Source organism: Garra rufa, chromosome 13 (assembly GCF_049309525.1).
Source record: "Garra rufa chromosome 13, GarRuf1.0, whole genome shotgun sequence".
In the NCBI taxonomy this organism is placed as follows: domain Eukaryota; kingdom Metazoa; phylum Chordata; class Actinopteri; order Cypriniformes; family Cyprinidae; genus Garra; species Garra rufa.
In genome coordinates this window covers 2,160,313-2,179,318 of record NC_133373.1, presented here as the reverse complement: position 1 = coordinate 2,179,318, position 19,006 = coordinate 2,160,313, and the positions used below count along the sequence as shown (strand labels likewise).

The following is a 19,006-nucleotide window of genomic DNA, read 5'->3' as shown; positions in this document are numbered from 1 at the left end:
GCACTTATTCTGATGTGTTGACTAACATATTACAGTTTTTCTCAATTGCTAAAACACTATAACCAGTCTTTTGAACTAAAATTTCAAAACTATAACGCCATTTTTGAAAAAGCACACCCATTTCCCTAAACTATAAACACTATTCCCTGCTTTGACACATGAGTTATATTTGGTGAACTGTTACTTCAAAACTCTACACACAAATCCCTACATTTCTCAGTGCTTACACCATGAGGTCATTTAGAAAGCACAAGCATTTAATATTGTTCACTCAAGTCTGCGAAGTTTGAGCTCAATTAGCACACAATTACCCAACTGGAAACACTAGGAGTCAAAATTTAGCACACACTAATCAGAACCTTCGATGGAGATAAAAGGATAAAAGTTTTTCTCAGTCACTTTGGTGCATTTCTCAGATCAGAAATGAAATATACATTTGTCTGCAGTTTCCTACATTATCAGTTGCTATTGTCATGTTGCTCAAAATGTATTATATACTGTAGTTCTCTGTGCAATAGTCTTACCCCTCAAAACATCAAGTCATTAGCTCATCGTATAAATCATTACCTAAATGCAAAATTTTTGATCTAGTTGTCCTAAACTGTCAATCATATATTCTACACATTTCTATTAGACTTTTGTAAATTTGCCATGAATTATTCAAGTGAATCTTGACTTTCACTAATGAAGATAATATAGATCAACCAATGATAAAGCAGTTCTCTGAAATAGCTCAAAGGTACATCTCATGAACCTTCCATTGGAAAGCATATAGACAGAGGACAACACAGGAGTTACAAATTCTGACAGTGGACTTTCTAATTTTATTTTCACCTTTGTGCCCATATTTCTTTTTTTTCTGTTTCACAATGACGCTGTGTGATTTTATTTTATTTTTTTTATTTTTTGTCAGACCACTACAAGTGTAACTGTGAATCCTATCCAGTCTTTTTCAATCAATATCCCACATACAGTAATGTGTAATTTTGAAGAGGAAGAGTAGGAGGTGAAAGAGGAAGAGGAGGAGGAGAAGGAGGACGATGACGACAACAACATGGAAGAGACAGAGGAAGAGCAAGGGCAAGAAGACAAGCAGTCTCAATATTTTAGTTGATGAGTGCCAGGGTTGGATCAGGCATGCAAGAGGATTTGACCCCTGCTGCCTGGCCAGGGCTAATTTAGCCTGTGATGCTGAAGAGGTTCTTTGGCCTGTCCCAGACCAAAGACAGGATGCTGGGCAGAATAATTATTTTGTTGTTTTTTGCTGTTTTGTACTGTACTCTACAGTACATTAAATTAAGGAATAAAACACTTGCAAAGGAATAGATTTGTTGTGTTCATCATGTGAAAAGTTTTTTATTTGTATTGTTTTTGTAGTATTGTTTTGAATTTATCTCATCAGTGTGTAAAACTGTTTTGTAGTGTGTTTGTTTTTGAGGATTTGTGTGTCATGTCTGAAAGCAAAGTTTGGTTTTTCAGCAAGATTGAATAGTTTTGAGTGGAGAGCTTCATTTTGACCTCAATATAGGAAGTTTGGGGAAATGAGTTAGGAGTTGTGGATTTGTGTTTAGAGTTTCGCAAATAAGAGGCATAATTTCAAGAAATGTGTTTAAGCAATTGAGAAAAACTGTAAAGCACATTTAAACAATCATTTTAAGTGTACCCTTACCAAAAAGAAGTATACCTCAAGTTTATTTTATGAAGTATACTTAAGTTCAAATATATTTTTAAGTATACCAAGTAGTAAGTATACAAATATCAGTGTACTAGTAGTATACTTTTAAGCGTACTATTTCAGTACTCCTTGGGGCTAAATTGGCCCACTTTCTAGTATATAAAAGTTGTAAATATTATTTAAGTATAACAGTAGTAAACTTTGAGCACACAACTAGTTTACATCTATGTTTTCAGTTTGTGCTGCAAGTATACTAAAAGCAAACTAGTAGGTATACTGAGAGTTTAATAATCAAAAAGTTTTTAATGTATTTTTAGTACTCTTTAAAATATAGTCTCAGTAAACTATGTATATAATATATATACTAAGTATATTTCTGAGAACTATATAAAAAGTAGATTTTTTTAGTTTAAAGAAGTATACTAATAGTACACTTGAATAAGTGAGTTAATATGTCAAATGTGTAATTACTAGGGATGCCTCGATGTATTGGCCAATAATTGGTTTAGGCCATTAAAAAGCAATTATCTGCAATACTGGCTATCAGCTGATTGTATAAAACAGCCAATGATCAGGCCAATAGTATCCTGTCAAACGAAAGGCAGCGGAAAAGCTTGCATGCAGTTTGCGTGAAGAAAATGTTTCTTGTGTTGAATTTAGGGCTGTCCAGGTTAAAGTCAGGGTTGCCAGGTCTACAGTTTTCCCTTCACAAAACATTATTTGTAACGCACCTTTGTGCTTTAATTTTGACAAGAAACAAAGTCTCTTTGACACATTTTACCACAAATTCAAACAATAAATGCTGTTTTGATGCAGTTATATGTAGTCTTATATGTTGCGCTTTTAACTTTAAAAGAAGTTATAGCACAAAATAAACATGAATGAACATCAGAAGGTATGGAATAAGATACAGCACAGCTTACTGGCATGTATTATGTTTCATGTAATCAGTCAATCAGCATTTTAACCGAAAGAAAGACCTCAAAAAAAAAAAAAAAAAAAAACTTTGTAATTTGGTAATTACCCATTGTTCACAGTTGGTTATTAAGCTATAAAAAACACCGGAGTGAGATTAATTACTGATAATTATATAGGTATATTTGAATAAATCTGTCATACTGAATTTCATATCGGTGCATATTTAAATAAATATTTCAATAATAGTATTCAATAACATTAAAGTTCTATATTTAATTATTAATAATTTATATAATTAATTTTAATAATTAAATTATTAATTTAATTTAAATTAATACATTTATTTATATATTACTTAACCATATTTAAAAAAACTAATTATATAAGTAATTATGAAGTTACATAATTTTTTTTACTTAAACCCTACTTAAATGGGTCAAAACCACTCTTAAGTTATACATATAAAACATAATACATTTTTCTTTTCCACAACTATTTCCTATCCCTTCAAAAATGTAAAAGGGAATCAGTTGTAAATCGTAACCATGTAAATAGTATTTAAAACGTCATTCATACTCACACATACACTCTTAAAAATAAAGGTGCTTCACAATGCCATAAAGGAACTGTTCTTTCCTAAATGGTTCCATAAAGAACCTTAAACATCTGAAAAATCTTTCTGTTTCACAAAAGGTTATTTGTGGCGAAAGAAGGTTCCCTTCCGAAGGGAACTCTCACTGCGTCCTCTAGAGGGCGCTTTTGGGGAACGCTGCAGCGTGCCTCGAGTCTGAAGAATGCATAGAAAAACTACATGAAATGGCCGGCGCCAGCGTATGACGTCACCGCGGCGCGTCAGTCGCTGCCGTTGCGTCACTACCGGGCGACCATAACATAAAGAGGCGCCCGTGCAACACAATACATCTTCGCTGTCTTCAGCTTTCCCGGTTTGGATGTGCATGGGAAGAAACGGTAAGAATCCTTTCTTTGAACTACTATCATGGCAAGCACTAGCAAGTCGTTTAAACGGTGTGTTCATCCGTGTCCGCGTTATTTGACACCTGATGACACACATGATCTTTGCGATATTCTGTTTGGGCTAAGAGCACACACGCGATGTCCTTGAGGGGGCATTGTGTATACATTATGAGCGCTTCTCTATGAAGAAGCTCCGGTCTCGTCTGTCTCTCTTTCTGAGGAAAGATGAGCGTCCACTTGCCCCTCGCGGTTCGGGTCCTGCCGTTGCCGAGGCACGGAGGAAACTGAGCTCGTGGGGCTCGCAAGTGGAACTGGCTGACGATCTTGAGAGGGGTCTCTCTCTCTCGCCAGCCGGAGACGACGACAGGCTCCTAGCTGATGATGGTGCGTTATCGCTGACGTCATCAGATCCAGGAGCAAGTGCTCTTTTGGGTTCCACCCAAGAAGAGCAGGAAATGCTAGAGATGGATGAAGACGCTGAGGCTGAATCCTCTCTACCTTCCTGCCCTGCATACGAAGAGCTGCCAGAGGTTATGGACCGCACCACGGCCAGGCTTGTCCTGCTGTGGAAGCGGGCTAGAAAGATAGCGCCGCGGGGTCGCCTTGACGAGCGATATCTTTTCAGGCCATAACCATCCAGCTCTGGTGAGTCTCCCATTCCTTCCCGATCTTCATACTGAAATCGAGAGGGTCTGGAAAAAGCCGTACGCGGCGCGCATTCATAGTTCGTCCATTGCGAACTATGCTAGTATCGAGGGTTTGCGCGACCACGGCTATGAGAGGACGCCCCTTGTGGAAGAGATGCTATCTCTCCACAGGGCGGGCTTTCTCTCTCAAGACTCCCTCTCTGCCTTCTCCGGCCCTGCTGAACGGCAGAGCGTATGCAGCAGCAGGTCAGGCGGTGGGTGCACTGCACACCATGGCAGTGCTCCAAGCCTACCCAGCCGATCTGCTGAAAAATCCTTTATCCCTCGAAGGTCCAGGTATTAGCCCGAACACCACAGGGGTCCTGCTCCGCCTCCTTCTGAGGAACGGAGGTAGGTGCAGAAGGCTAGTGTTGCATCCCGCGCTCCTCCCCCGCCTGCGAGCAGGTCTAGGAGGCGACGCGGATCGAGAGGTGACAGACAGGATTTCAGGGAAGTCATCCAAGCGAGACAAAATTCTCGCAGGGGTCAGAGTAATACCTCTCCTTCCCTCGGTCCAGTCGGGTCGCCATATTAATTCCCCTGTCTCCATTTAAGCTTCCTGCACTCCCCGGACCCATGATGTCCTTTGGGGGTTCTACCTGTATAGAACCCTAATTTTCGGACGGTCTGGAATCAGGCGGTCTCTGAAAAAAAAAAAAAAAACCCCGCCTCTTTCTATGAAACAGGATGCTTTTAAATGGGTGAGTATGATCCATTTTTTACGTGAAGGAACTTCATACTGTCTCAGACCTGTGTATGTTTTTCTCTATTCACAGAAGAAATACGACGAGTCTACGGCAGACGCCCCCTCTGATCCTATGGATTAAGGTTACGGCAGTGTTTGCCCTCTCCACTCCACAGGCTGTGCGGTAAATCAACCCTTACAGCATATATTACACATAGGACCTCTGTCCTCTTCAAGGTAAGCTCCCTAAGTTTTTCTTAGGTTTGCCCTTGGTATGCTTATGCTGTCCTTTGCAGGCCTAGTGTAGACTTATGTCCTGTTGAGACAGGAGCATAACTCCCTAGTTACGCCCCCCTTATGGCTGGATAGGCGTGTTGCCTGCAGGGTTTGGGTTGCGTGTTGTGTTTTTCCCTCAGAAAAGGAATGTGGAAACATCTCAACGGAGCACCCCTCCCTTCCGGTTGTATGGTGGTGTCCGTCTACACAACACTCGTTCCAGCACAATCGGGCTTCTCCCTTCAGTGGTTAAACGAGCAAAAGGAAATTTTTCCTTTCTCCCTAGGTAAGCATCTTAAGATATTTATATTTAAGATTGCACTAGTATGTTTAACTCTGTTGCAGACGGCCTGCGTGCGAGGATCCGCTTCGTGTCCTCTCCTAAATACGGTTTCTATGGAAACTGAGTGTCTACACCTGTTGAGACAGGTGTTCACTTACATAGGAGTACCAGCAGTCCGGAGTGCTCGCTGCGGACTCGGAGCAGGTTTGGTTGCTCCCTTTTCTGCGGAAAAGGCTTTTTATTTGAGCACCACCTGGTGACACGCTTTCCAGCTGGGGTCTTGATTCTCGGTGTGCGCTCCCCTTTCTGAGGAAAGGGGTTTTTATCTGAGCGCTACTTTGAGACTCTCTCCAAGTCGCCTCATTCTAAGCCTGAGGGCTGAAGCAGCACTTGATGTAGGATCTACACCCAGGCTGTCGAATGTCTCCCCTACAGAGGGTTTGAGCATCCTTCGGTGTTTAACACCTTAGAAAGCCGTCACTTTAGGATCGATTCTCGCTCCCCAGGCCTAGTTCCACTTCCCTTTCTGAGGAAAGGTTTACGAAGTGTCTGAACTAGGAAGCTGCCCTTATTCATTTCGGAGCTTCCCAGAAACTTTCAAGGCAAACAGTGCTCCCCTTTCTGAGGAATGGGTTTGTTAAGGTTAAGAGCTCACGTTCCTCCCTGTGCGCAGGATTGCTGGAACGGACCTGAGCTCCCCTAATCCAGGGTTTCCTTCAGAGCAACTTCCCAGGACTGAGTGCTCCCCCTTCTGAGGAATGGGTTTGTTAAGGTTAAGAGCTCACGTTCCTCCCTGTGCGCAGGATTGCTGGAACGGACCTGAGCTCCCCTAATTCAGGGTTTCCTTCAGAGCAACTTCCCAGGACTGAATGCTTCCTCCCTCCTGAGGGTAGGAATCTACCAGGGACAGACCTTTGAGAGTTATGGACCTGCTACAAGGATGTTGGCGTGCCCCCTTTCCAGGGTTCACTTATAAGAGCACCACTCCTTGGTGGCCAAGTTCTCCTCCCTGTTTCCCAGGGTAGGAGCTTGACCTTCATGCTTCAGGTTTCTACTCTCCAGCCTTTATTCTGGATGTATGCTCCCCTCTATGAAGGGTAACAGTGAGAGCATTCGCTCCTGTTCGGTTGTGCAGCTCCCCTTCTGGGAAGGGTCTTCTATGAGCGCCAACCCACCTTCGTGAGATTGCCAGACCTTCATACAGGTCGCGTGGACCGGGCTGTGCACGCTTCCCCTTTTCATTAAGGGTTCCCTAAAAAGACAGCAGTGCCCCCTTCTGGAGAAGCGATTCTCCCTGTGGATCAGGGTCAGGATTTTTGTCCTCCACTGTCGTCCACTATTGCAGGATGGTCTCAGCTCCATGTTCTTCTCTGTTGACAGATAGCTTGCGAGCTTCTGTCCAGGGGAGGGTTAGTGTGGCAATCCCCTCACCTTCAGGGTTATCCCCTTTCCGTCTCTTCAGACGGCATGGAGCTGATAGTGAAACCCTCTGGGAAAACACTCTCCTTAAATCCGATCATGTCGGTAAGCGTCCCACGCTATGCCTGGGCGTCTTCCAGTTAAAACCACAAGTGTGGTAAGTGCACACACACCTGGGGCACTTCTATAAAATCCACGTGTTGGTAGGTTCCCACCAAGTTTGGGTTCCTCTTTTAAATCCCTTTTTGGTATGGGTCACACGTTTTGCCTTGTTCCCATCTATTGGAGTCGGCTCACAACCCCGGTTCCCTGGGTTCGACTCCTTTGATATCTTAGCTGATGTCTGCTGACCATCCACTATTAGGGCGCGCCACTACTAGTGGCCCTTTGAACGGACCCAGGACAGGTTTCTGCCCTCATATGGGAGCCAGTTCCTGAGGGAACTAGGCCCTATGTTGCGGTAGTTTCTGGTTCTGACAAGTCTAAGTTTCCATCGAAGCTTAGCCGTTTCCCTCAGAAGGAATTACTATAATTCCAAGCCTGAGCTGTGCCCTGGGTTCTACCCAGTCTGGTAAGTGGGTAACAGGTCAGGCCTCTGGCCGGGAGGGGTAACGTTTTGACAGCCGTCACCACGTCCTAGTAGGGGCAATTCCTCTCAGAATTGTTGCTTAGTGCTCGCTGGCTTAGCATGCACTCCCCTCAGCATGGCAGTGTTGGTATACCGTTCCCCAAAAGCGCCCTCTAGAGGACGCAGTGAGAGTTCCCTTCGGAAGGGAACGTCTCAGGTTACGTATGTAACCCTAGTTCCCTGAGAATAGGGAACGAGACACTGCGTCCTCTAGGCTTCTTCGCCATGCTTCGGACGATAAAGCTTCAGACTTTGAAGATGTATTGTGTTGCACGGGCGCCTCTTTATGTTATGGTCGCCCGGTAGTGACGCAACGGCAGCGACTGACGCGCCGCGGTGACGTCATACGCTGGCGCCGGCCATTTCATGTAGTTTTTCTATGCATTCTTCAGACTCGAGGCACGCTGCAGCGTTCCCCAAAAGCGCCCTCTAGAGGACGCAGTGTCTCGTTCCCTATTCTCAGGGAACTAGGGTTACATACGTAACCTGAGACGTTCTTCAGATTATAAAAAGTTAAGAAAGAGATGGTTCTTTAAAGAACCTTTGACTGAAGGGTTCTTTGTGTAACCAAAAATGGTTCTTCTGTGGCATCGCTGTGAAGAACCTTTTAAAGCACCTTTATTTTTAAGCATGTACTCCTGTGTTTGAATTGCACATGAGGTTCACTGTGAATAAAGGATTTTGAGTTTGTATATTAAGTTTACACAGCAGGTAACAAAAAGCAGAGCATTAAATGTTCAGTAGCTATTATCTGTATGACAACTAAGCAAAAGGAAATATGCTTTTTTTTTCATGCAAACCCAGTGTTTCTCAATGCGATGTGTCGCAGAGCATCTGCTCTAGTGTAAGTGTACTGCAGTGGCGCTTTGGGTCTGTAACCCTGTCAGAAATACATCACCGCCGACTGAAATACTTCTCACACGCCGTTCTAACAGCAAAACTATCATTACGGCATCTACGGGTATTGATCCGAACCGCTGCTGAACTCCAGCTCGGTGCGGATGACATTTATGGCGGTCTGGATGCTGACTCCACTCACGGCTTTGCCTGTAAATGCCGCATTGTGCGATCTGTCTGGGCAGCAGGAGTAAATGGATCTCCGGTATGTCCTGAAGCTCTACTATAAGCTTTTAAGAGTGATAAGGCAATGACCCGCTGACATGGGCCTCTTAAATAAAGCCATCAGCTGTACTCTCCTGCGTCTGGATCTGTGGGGCAGCTTATTTCTAGCCAACAATAACACTCAAACAAAAGCCAAGCCCCCGTCACACGGCCTCTCTATTCTTTACAGCACATTTGGGCGAGTGAGCAGCCTAGGGTAAAATGGCCAAGACGCAGATCACTACTGCCCCTAATGCACCGGTCCTTCTTCATCAAACCACTCTCTTCCTCTTCCTTCGCTTTAGGCACTGATCACACAAGTGCTGCGTTAGCTGCAGATGACCTGTCCGCATTTCACAAATACCAATGAATGTCAAAAACCCTCATATCTCTGTCAAATAACAAATAACCCAGGCACAGTCTGCAGGACGGATGTTAAACAAAGCTCAGATGCTCTTGTTGGCAGCTGAAAGCACTACAGGACTGAGAAATACATTTTGCCAACACTTCCACCTTCACTGCAAAAAATGCTTCTTACTTCGATTTTTTGTCTTGTTTCCAGACAAAACATCTAAAAATCTCAAATCAAGAGGATTTTCCAGACGACAAGTAAAAAATATTTACTTGTTTTCAGAAAAACAAGTCAAAATTAGGTGAGTTTTTGCTTAGAACAAGCAAAATAATCTTCCAATACTATGCTTCCAGCGTACTATGCATTTGTTATTCAGAAAAGCCAAATTACCATTTTGTCAAGCAAAAAAAAAATGTTTCTGAAAATCCATTACATCAGAGGTCTTCAACCCTTCTCAGAAAAATAATATGGGGTTTCAAATCAAAATATGACTTTCTGTTACGAAACAGGACGTTGATTTCATACACGTCCTCATATGAGGACACTGGGACTAAAAGCATGTTAATTACACATTTTGGGAGACACAACAAATTAATAGGGAAAGAAATTATATTTCAATATTCCTATGAAATATTATATATTGTTATGAAAATCTTGTAAATTATTACTCCCATTATTACGCAACTTTTTTTTAATGACATGTTGCCCCAAAAACATTAATATGGAAATTAGATTTAGTTTATAGATACATTGTATATAATAAGTAAAACCAGTTTATGGCCATTTCACACATTTGAATAAAGAAAAATATATAAAAGCATTCTGTTATAGTTAGTTGAGACTCATCTTTATACAAAGTTTGGTAAAATAAATGCTGAAATTTATTTTTAATTACCAATAAAAATGTATTGGTAATGACAAAAACAGTTTTTGCCTATGCATATTTATTCATGTATTTTTATTGTTTATTTATTTATTTAAAAAAATGCTCTAATTAATGTAAAAAGAAAAACAAATTTTTTTAGCCTTGCAAACCTTCCACCTCCCCCAGCTCCACCTGTATATATTTGTTACAGCTAATTTCAGCAGAAACATTTTGCATGTATGCACAGTTGTAGCAATGCTACTACTTTATATAAAAATGATTTCACTATTCTAAAATAGTTCATACAAAGTCAATATTTAATGGATTTCTGCAATGTTTATGCACTGTTTGCAAGGGCTATTCTTGGAATATTCTCTAGCTGTCTAGCAATTGTTACCTAAGAGCTATTTCTACCTGATTTAACCTGTAAAAATGAGTTTTGCTGGTATAAATCAATGCATTTAGGTGAATTCATTGCTGTTAAATAATATTTTTTTTATTTTATTTGGGTAAATGCAATCTATAACCCTGTTCTTCTCACCCACAACAAATACTGTAACCTTACTGGCAATCACTTTTGACATGCGGGGTAAAAGGTGATTAATCTGCGATGTGGTGTGGTATTAGATGCAGGCCTGTATTGGTTCAGACACCAAATTTTGCCCCTGCCAGAACACTTCTGTTTCTGTCAGCTCTTATGAGTCTGATCTGAGAGAAAAACACTAGGAGCAATTCAATGGAAATTGGATTACGTCCATTTTGGAGATAAAATTTCATGCTTAAAAACAAAAAAGTATTTTTGTTGCTAAACAACACATGACGTGGGCTATGTCTAATCCGTTCTGGGAGTGCTCTGAGCCGCGGGCAGACTTTTATCATTCGATTTCCTGCTGAAAAACAATTAATGAAGAGCCAGAGGAGGAAATAATGTGCAATAACTCAAGATGAGACACAACCGAAGGTACTGTCATTACCACAACAGCACACTGACAATATATATGTGCATCACTCCGAGCAGAAAACACATCAGACATTTGGCTGTACAAAATGGCACGTAAAAGTGCACAAGAAAACTATATGTGCAATATGCAACTATTATCATAATTTATAAGTCTATTTATTTAAATATAGAAAATCCTCCACAAATAACCACAAAATATATCAAATGGCCAAAAATAAAGAGAGAACACATAAAGCTTCTGGGTTAGTTCAGTCTCACAGTCAGAAACACTGTTTTTATTACTTAGTTTTTTGTCTTGTTTCCAGCCAAAATATCTACATTTTTAAAAAATCAAAATCAAGTAAAAATGATTGTCTTGTTCTCAGAATAAATTAGTCAAAATTAAGTGTGTATTTGCTTGAAACAAGCTAAATAACCTGCCAATGGGGTAAAAAAATAATAATCTTGTTTTCTGTTTGAAATACCTTCTTTTTGCTTACCCCATTGGCAGATTATTTTGCTTGTTCTAAGCAAAAACTTACTTAATTTAAATTTTTTTGAAAACGAGGAAATAATTTTCACTTGTCTAGAAAATCCTTCTTGATTTAAGAAGATATTTCGATATTTTGGCTGGAAACAAGACAAAAGATCTAAGTAAGAAACGCATGTTTTGCAGGCAACAAAGGCTTTGACATGACAGAGCTGAATATATTTAATTAAACAAAACAAAAACACTCAATTCTGGGTAGTGATATTAAGGAATAAAAATACAATGCTTGACCTGATAACACTAACTCCTTTGTGAGCACAATCCTAAAGCAGGCATACAAAACAAAACAACTGCAGCTCTTTAGTACTACAATGAAGATTGCTAGATAATACAAATTGCTTGGTAGTTTGCTCAAAAGTGAATCGAAAAGTACAGATAAATATCTGCACATCACATTACACTGTTGTCCTCTTCTCCAGTTTCAAATTGTTTCTTAAGAGCCAAAGCAGTATAACACATCACGCCACATGGGCAGATTAATGTCAAGCACTTCCAGGCTCCTGTTACTGTGGGTATAGATTATTCATTCTTTATTTTATTAGCTCTGTTATGAATGGCAGTGAAATGCTTTGTCTTCCAAGTTATCACACTGTTTCTAGCAGGACTGAGCAGAGCTACTGTCAGCTCTCCACCATCAATTTCAAAATATAATTATTATCATTTTACCACTTCTGTATCAGCACATTGCCACAAATAGATATTTTATACCCATCATTACTGGTGCTCTACAGTCATGTAGTCGCTGATTAACTTCCGACTGAACATGGTTATGCTCTTATCATTGGCCATCTACTGTTTTTGTGGTATTGATTGCTTTAACTATATTCTTCTATAATGTTTATAGACAGTGGAGTAATAGCAGTGCTCACAGTGCGTTTATAAGTGTTTTGTAAACTGCAGACCTGGTAAAACAACATTCAGTTCTTCTGTATCTGTGTATGGACTTAAAATTACTATGAACTTGACACAGGACAGGCCTGTGTTAAACCATGATCTGAAAGTGTTCTCATGCAAGGCAGTAGCTGTGTTTCAATTACCCTTCAAATTGCACAAATTGAAATTGCAAATATGAAAATATTTTGCAAAAACTCCTATATATCGCAAAACAGTTTTTACACATGCATGAGGTGGTTTTCAAAGCAACTCAAAAAAGAATATTTTGCAAAACTGGCTTTTCACATTTACAGGTCACCTTACAGAAAATGCTTTTCTTACTTGGATTTTTTTGTCTTGTTTCCAGCCTAAAAATTCTTAAATCAAGAAGGATTTTGCAGACAAGTAAAAATTATTATGATTAAAAAAAAAATCTGATTTTACAACAGTTTTTTTCTCTAAAGTTTTGCTCAAATCTGTAATGGAAACGCATCTAGTGTCAAATATCCAATTTCGAAACTATCCACACACACCATACTGTCAAATACATGTAAGCCATTGTACAAAGCTATTGTTTAGTATAAATGCACAAAGCGGCCTCATTACATATACTGAAATTGCTTTTCTATAACTCTGCTGAAAGCTCAGAGCACACAAAACCAATCGCCCCCAGACTTTCGATGACAGAATCAACCTGCTCTTACATCATAACATCAGAGACAGAGAAAGATTAGAAGACAGACTGGAGAAATGAATGGTAGATGCATGCTCTCAGTTTGAAGGGCTTACCTTTGAATGCCAGTTTCAAACACTGCGTTTTACTCTCCTGAAACAAAAACAAAACAATTTACAGTTAATTCTAGAACTTCTATTAATAGTAGAGCAGAATCACATAAAGATGTGAAAAACGATCAACATACTGAGTAGAATGACGACAGCAGCTCGATTTGTAATGCACGTTGCGATTTTGAAAATCTCTGAGCCGCTATAGTTAAAACAGTTGAAGGCCAACTTTTCATTTTTTGTGTAATATTTGCCAGAGGTATGACTGACCTTGTGATCTGTTTAACAGTCACACCATCAAAAGTATTGCAAAAAAATGCACAATGCACCAATAAAAGGGCCTGAAGCAATGCAAAAGGCAGCTCAAGGACAGGACAGATCAAAACACTGTGGTTCTGTGTCAGTCCTGTCACACACTCTTAGTCACTGCGTGTGTTGATATGAGGGATGTGTGTGTTCATTTGTCATCTGCTGACCTTCTCCACGCTGCTGACCGCTTGAAAGTAGATGTTGTAGTTTTTGCGGGGTGCGAGCGGGGCGTTCCAGTAGCCGTGGTACGTCTTGTTGTCTCCCACGGTAAACGGCAGCGGTTCTGGGAGACTCCTAGGAGGGAGCTCTGCTGCGAAGTAATATGGCAGTCCAGCGCTGGCGGCGTTCTGATAGGACACCGGCTCACGGTAACACTCCCCGCCGCCGGCCTCCCTTCGCACACGGTGCGGGTTTATCTCTCTTACAACGATCTGATAGGCGCTGTAGATAATGGACAGAACATGACAGCCAATCAACACTTGAGTCAGTAGAGTCACCTCCCATACAAAAAAATTAGTTTATTCAAGTGTGAGACATTTATAAGAAACACTTATAAAAAGTCTAAGTATATTTGAACTATACTTGTGCTCTAAGAATTTGTGTTTTCATTGTTATACACTAGGGGTGCTGTTATGCATCTTCTGTACAGAAATTCCAAAACAAGTGAAGAAGAAACCGAAACAACAGATGCTTCCACATGTAATCTAACACAATCCTCAGACATAAATCAGCATCAAAACCATAGATATGGAAAACTGTGTGACGTTATGAAATAAAATGTTGACCCATGAAGAGGTAATAATGACTGTCAGGCTTTGGGGTGTTGATCGACTCTACATCTACGTTTTAATTATCATGAATAGTCTTTTTTTTAGCTTTTTGTTCAAAATGTTATTTATTTTTTATTTATGAAACTTACCACATTCAAGGTAATATAAAAAAGAATGCATGAAGCTAGAATTTTTGTTTACAAGCAGATCTTCTTTTTTATGTTTTGTATGTTTGGATATTCATATAACAAAATATATACAAATTAATACCTAAATAAGGACATGGTATTATATTTAAAGTATGATATAAAGTTCACCTAAAGAAAACTTACAAGTATACTTGCAGTTTAAAACTACTAAACTAGTAGTTTACTTAGACTATGCTTTAAAGTGTACTACAAATGCAAAAAAACGTATTTAATTAGTAAACTATCAACTAACATAGACTCAAAGTTTACTAATGTTACACTTAAAAGTATACTTTTATATACTAGAAAGTGTGCCTATTTAGTCCCAAAGGAGTATTGAAATAGTACACTTAAAAGTATACTACTAACACACTGATATTTGTATACTTACTATATAAAGTATACTTAATAAAACAAACTTAAAGCATACTTCTTTTTGGTAAGGGCTTTCACCTCTCTAACATAATCATGCACAATAAATCAAAATGGCATCAGTCTATATACAAAATAACACATTTGGGATGATATATTGATATGTGAGCTGGGAACCCTGTACCAAAAAGAAGTATACTACAAGTTTATTTTATTAAGTATACTTACAGTTCAAGTATATTAAGTTTACTTTATGTAGTAAGTATACAAATATACAAAAAACTAATTATATGATTTTTAGCACAAAAAATAAAGGAGATTGTCAGGACATAGAGGTATCAATTGATGGTTTAAAAATTAGCCAAGTGAACCAAATAAAATTTTTAGGTGTCATTGTCGACCAAAAACTAACCTGGAAATATCATATTCAACATGTTTGTAGAAAAATAATGAAATCTGTTGGTATATTGAGTAGAGTTCGCTCTTTAATTGATATTTTATGTATGAAAACATTATATTATAGTTTAATTTATCCCCACATTCTGTACTGTAATATTGTTTGGGGTGCAACATGCCAAACATATCTAAATAAGATTCTATTAATACAAAAGAAAATCTTAAGAATTATGAGTAAATCAAATAGATTGTCATCATCTGCTCCGCTTTTCATAAAATATAACATTTTGACTATATTTAATGTTAACATCTATTGCATAAATATCTTTATGTACAAGTATGTGAATATGACAAATATTATGCCCAGAGTTTTTAATAATTTTTTCATGTATTCTTCGGATGTTCATGCTTATTCCACAAGGCGCTGCAAAGACTTTTATCTTCCTTTTTGTAGAACTACGGCCAATCAATCTACACTGAAATATAGAGGGCCTTTCCTCTGGAATCATTTAGACTCCGCTTTAAAGACTAAAACCACTCTAAACTCTTTCAAAAGAGAGCTGAAAATAATGTTAACATATAAATGAGTTTATCTTGTTAATTTGTTATATTTAAATGCTTGATGTGTGATTGTATTGTCTTGTTTGATCATGTAACTTTATTTCCATTTAATGGGATTTTGGGGAGGTGGTTTTATAAGACCTCAGGGTCTTCTCACTCTCTCCTGCACAGTATTTTCATTTTTTCTTTTTTATTGGATTTGCAAAGCTGTATTTTAAATGTTATATGTGCAAATAAACTTTCAACTTTCAACTTTCAACTTTCAGTGTACTAGTAACATCATTTTTAAGTGTGCTATTTCAATACTTCTTGGGACTAAATTGGCCCACTTTCTAGTATATACTTTTAAGTATACTTTAAGTATAACAGTAGTAGTACCCAACTAGTTTACATCTATGTTTTCAGTTTGTACTGCAAGTATGCTAAAAGTGAACATACAGATATACTAATAGTTCACTAATTAAATGCTTTTCATGCATTTTTAGTACACCTTGAAGTATAGTCTTAGTAAACTACTAGTTTAGTAAGTTTTCTTTAAGTGAACTTTACATCATAAAGTATACTACTATGTCCCATTTAGGTATTAATTTGTATATATTTTGTTATAAGAAAATCTGAACATACAAAACATCAAAAGAAAGAACAGGGGATCTGCTTGTAAACAAAAACATTTTAATCTAGCTTCATGCAGTATTTTTTATTAACACTTGAATGTGGATAAGACAAATTATGATAATCTATTAATGATAATCAATGATAATCAAAACGTAGATGTATAAAATCATTATCACATTTGCAGACATGCAAATATTTGTGGAAAAACAGCACTCTTGCTCATCTGATATTGCTAAACTACATCATATGATACAAATATAAGACAAAACACAGAATTTTTAGCTCATATAACTGGATTCTAATCCAATTGATCAGCAGCTGCATCAGTGTGTGATGTACAGGTTTGGAGATGCATTAAATGCCTTAATCATTTGAACACATAATTTTTCTTAATCAGATAAATTAACACATTAAATCAACAGCCCTAATCGTTTACATAAAGACGTTTTGAAAAGACTGCAGAAATCATTCTAATTAGGATATCTCTGGAAAAACTCATGCACTAATGGGCTCATGTGCGCCGCATGCCACTTTCCCCAATGCTGTTTTTCTGCATTTTCCTTACTTCGCTGAATTTAAACAATAGGTAAATAAGTCTCTAGTCCTCCGTCTGAGTGTGGCTGTAGGAATGAGTCTGTCACAATGACAGCTGAATTACTGAAAGACTGTTTTCAAGCCCAGCTGTGACACAGAGCCTCAAACCAGTCAAACACAGAGCAGAGCGAGGAGGATGAGGAGGAGGAGGAGGAAGAGTCAGGCACGGCTCAGATCAAATAGGGATCTTTGTGCAAGTGTTGAGAGGAATATCGAACAGCTGAAAGAGACAAAGACGGAAGGAGAGATAGAGAGTGGGGCTTTATGAGCAGAGAAACACAGGAAGTGTATATGGGCGCAGTAATGTCACCAGCAGCAGCGGCGGCTCATTACAGCACAGAGAGGAAGTCTAATAACGTCTGGAGCAGAGATAGAGGATATGAGGAGACCGTGGAGCCACAAACACACACCTGATAGGAGCTCCTTTAGCCTGGGCTGGTTTCAGCAGGACGGTGATGGTAGTGGCCGTCTCGTTCAGGGACGCCTCCGACCCATCATACTCCTCTAGGGTAGGTGCTGCACAGACAGAGAAACAGTGAAAGTGTCACCATTTTTCCCTTAATATAATCATGTGTTGTGGAAGCTTCCCTGAAACTGTACTTTGTCGAGTTACAAGCTATTCACAACTTAAAGTAGTTCAGCTACAGCCTTCTGAAAAACAAGTCTGCACCAAAACAATGAGCATCTCAAAATGCTTGACAGTGTGAAACTTATAACACATACATTTATACCACTAAAATAAGCAAACTGAACACAATTGCAGTAATAGCAGTGTTTATTACAAGGTTTTTATTTTTCCTGCACTAAAAAGTTGTAAAACTGTGCTAGGACACATGAGTGACAGCTTATGATATATTAGTATTATTCAGATATATCACTGCAAAAAATGCTTTTCTTTCTTGCTTTTCTTAATGATTTTTTATCTTTAAGATATCTAAAGATTCTTAGATCAAGAAGGATTTTCTAGATGAGTAAACATTATTGTCTTGTTTTCAGAAGAAACAAGTGTTTTGTAGATATTTTGGCTAAAAAAGACAAAGAAAAGCCTTTTTTGCAGTGATAGTATTTATTAATATATTACAATTCGATATTTCAGTTCTCATTTTAGTTTTAGCCATTTTTTAATCCAATTTTTATTCATTTTAAATGCTACTTTAGCTTTAATGTGTATTTACTTCAGTACTAGTTTTTGTAATTTTAGTACTTTTTACTTATTTAATTTTTTGCTCTGCAAAAAATATTATCTTAATTAGTATTTTTAATTAGTAATATTTTGTCCTGTTTCTTGTCAAAAATACCTAATAATTCTTAAATTAAGATGCATTTACTAGATAAGCAAAATTACATACAATTTTTAAGTATTTATTCATATTAAATTTGTTATATTCAGTTTTTGTTTTAAGCTTTTTATGTGCTTTTGTCATTTTTATTCATTTTAAACACTACTTTATCTTTAATGCGTATTTACTTCAATTTTAGGTTTTGTCATTTTAATACTTTTTACTTATTTCAAAAAAATAATTAGTTTTGTTTCTAGTCAAAATACATAAAAATTCTTAAATTAGGATGCATTTACTAGCAAAAAAAAAAAACAAAAAAAAAAAAACAAGCAAAATGACATAAAATATTAAAGTATTTATTAATATTAAAATTTCAGTTTTTGTTTTAGGCTTTTTATATGGTTTTGTCATTTGTATTCATTTTAAATGCTACTTTAGCTTTAGAATTAGATTTATGATTTCAGTTAGCAAAAAATGAGGTTTTTAATTGTTTTAATTTATATTTGAACCAGCTTACTAAAATTAACCAATCTGGACGGATCAGACAATCACTAGTACTTCAAAACAGTAAAAAAACTCTAATTTCACTCTATGTGGCAAAGCAATACTAAATTCAATTAGTCTTCCTCTTCTTTTTCGAAGGCCGTTTTTTGCTTTTCTCAAGCCCTGTATGTTTTGTTATCTCCACCTCCACTTCTCTCACTCTCAACATATCTAAAGTGATGGATTTCTGAAATGTTAGAAAATCATATTTCCCCTGATCATGCCTGTATTGCATCTCAGAGCGGTGAAGTACGCAATAGTGTCAGAAGCCTGAGGGATGGGTGATGAGGTTATGCTGCTCATCGCTCATTAGCAAAACACAGAAAGAAGCTTTAACATCCTATTCAGCTGATTGTGCTGAATGCAGCC

The 19,006-nt window shown here is 38.1% G+C and overlaps 1 protein-coding gene across 16 annotated transcripts in view; it reads right to left on the bottom strand.

Moving 5' to 3' along the window:
• Window positions 1-19,006, bottom strand: part of ptprk (protein tyrosine phosphatase receptor type K) — a 222,837-nt gene that overhangs the window by 44,842 nt on the left and 158,989 nt on the right. For all 16 annotated transcript variants that reach the window (XM_073817108.1, XM_073817107.1, XM_073817113.1 and 13 more), the window contains 3 exons: window positions 17,225-17,330; window positions 13,486-13,759; window positions 13,016-13,052 (listed from right to left, as the gene is read on the bottom strand). In XM_073817108.1, coding sequence (XP_073673209.1) covers window positions 13,016-13,052; window positions 13,486-13,759; window positions 17,225-17,330 — 417 coding nt within the window. The remainder of the gene's footprint in view (window positions 1-13,015; window positions 13,053-13,485; window positions 13,760-17,224; window positions 17,331-19,006) is intronic.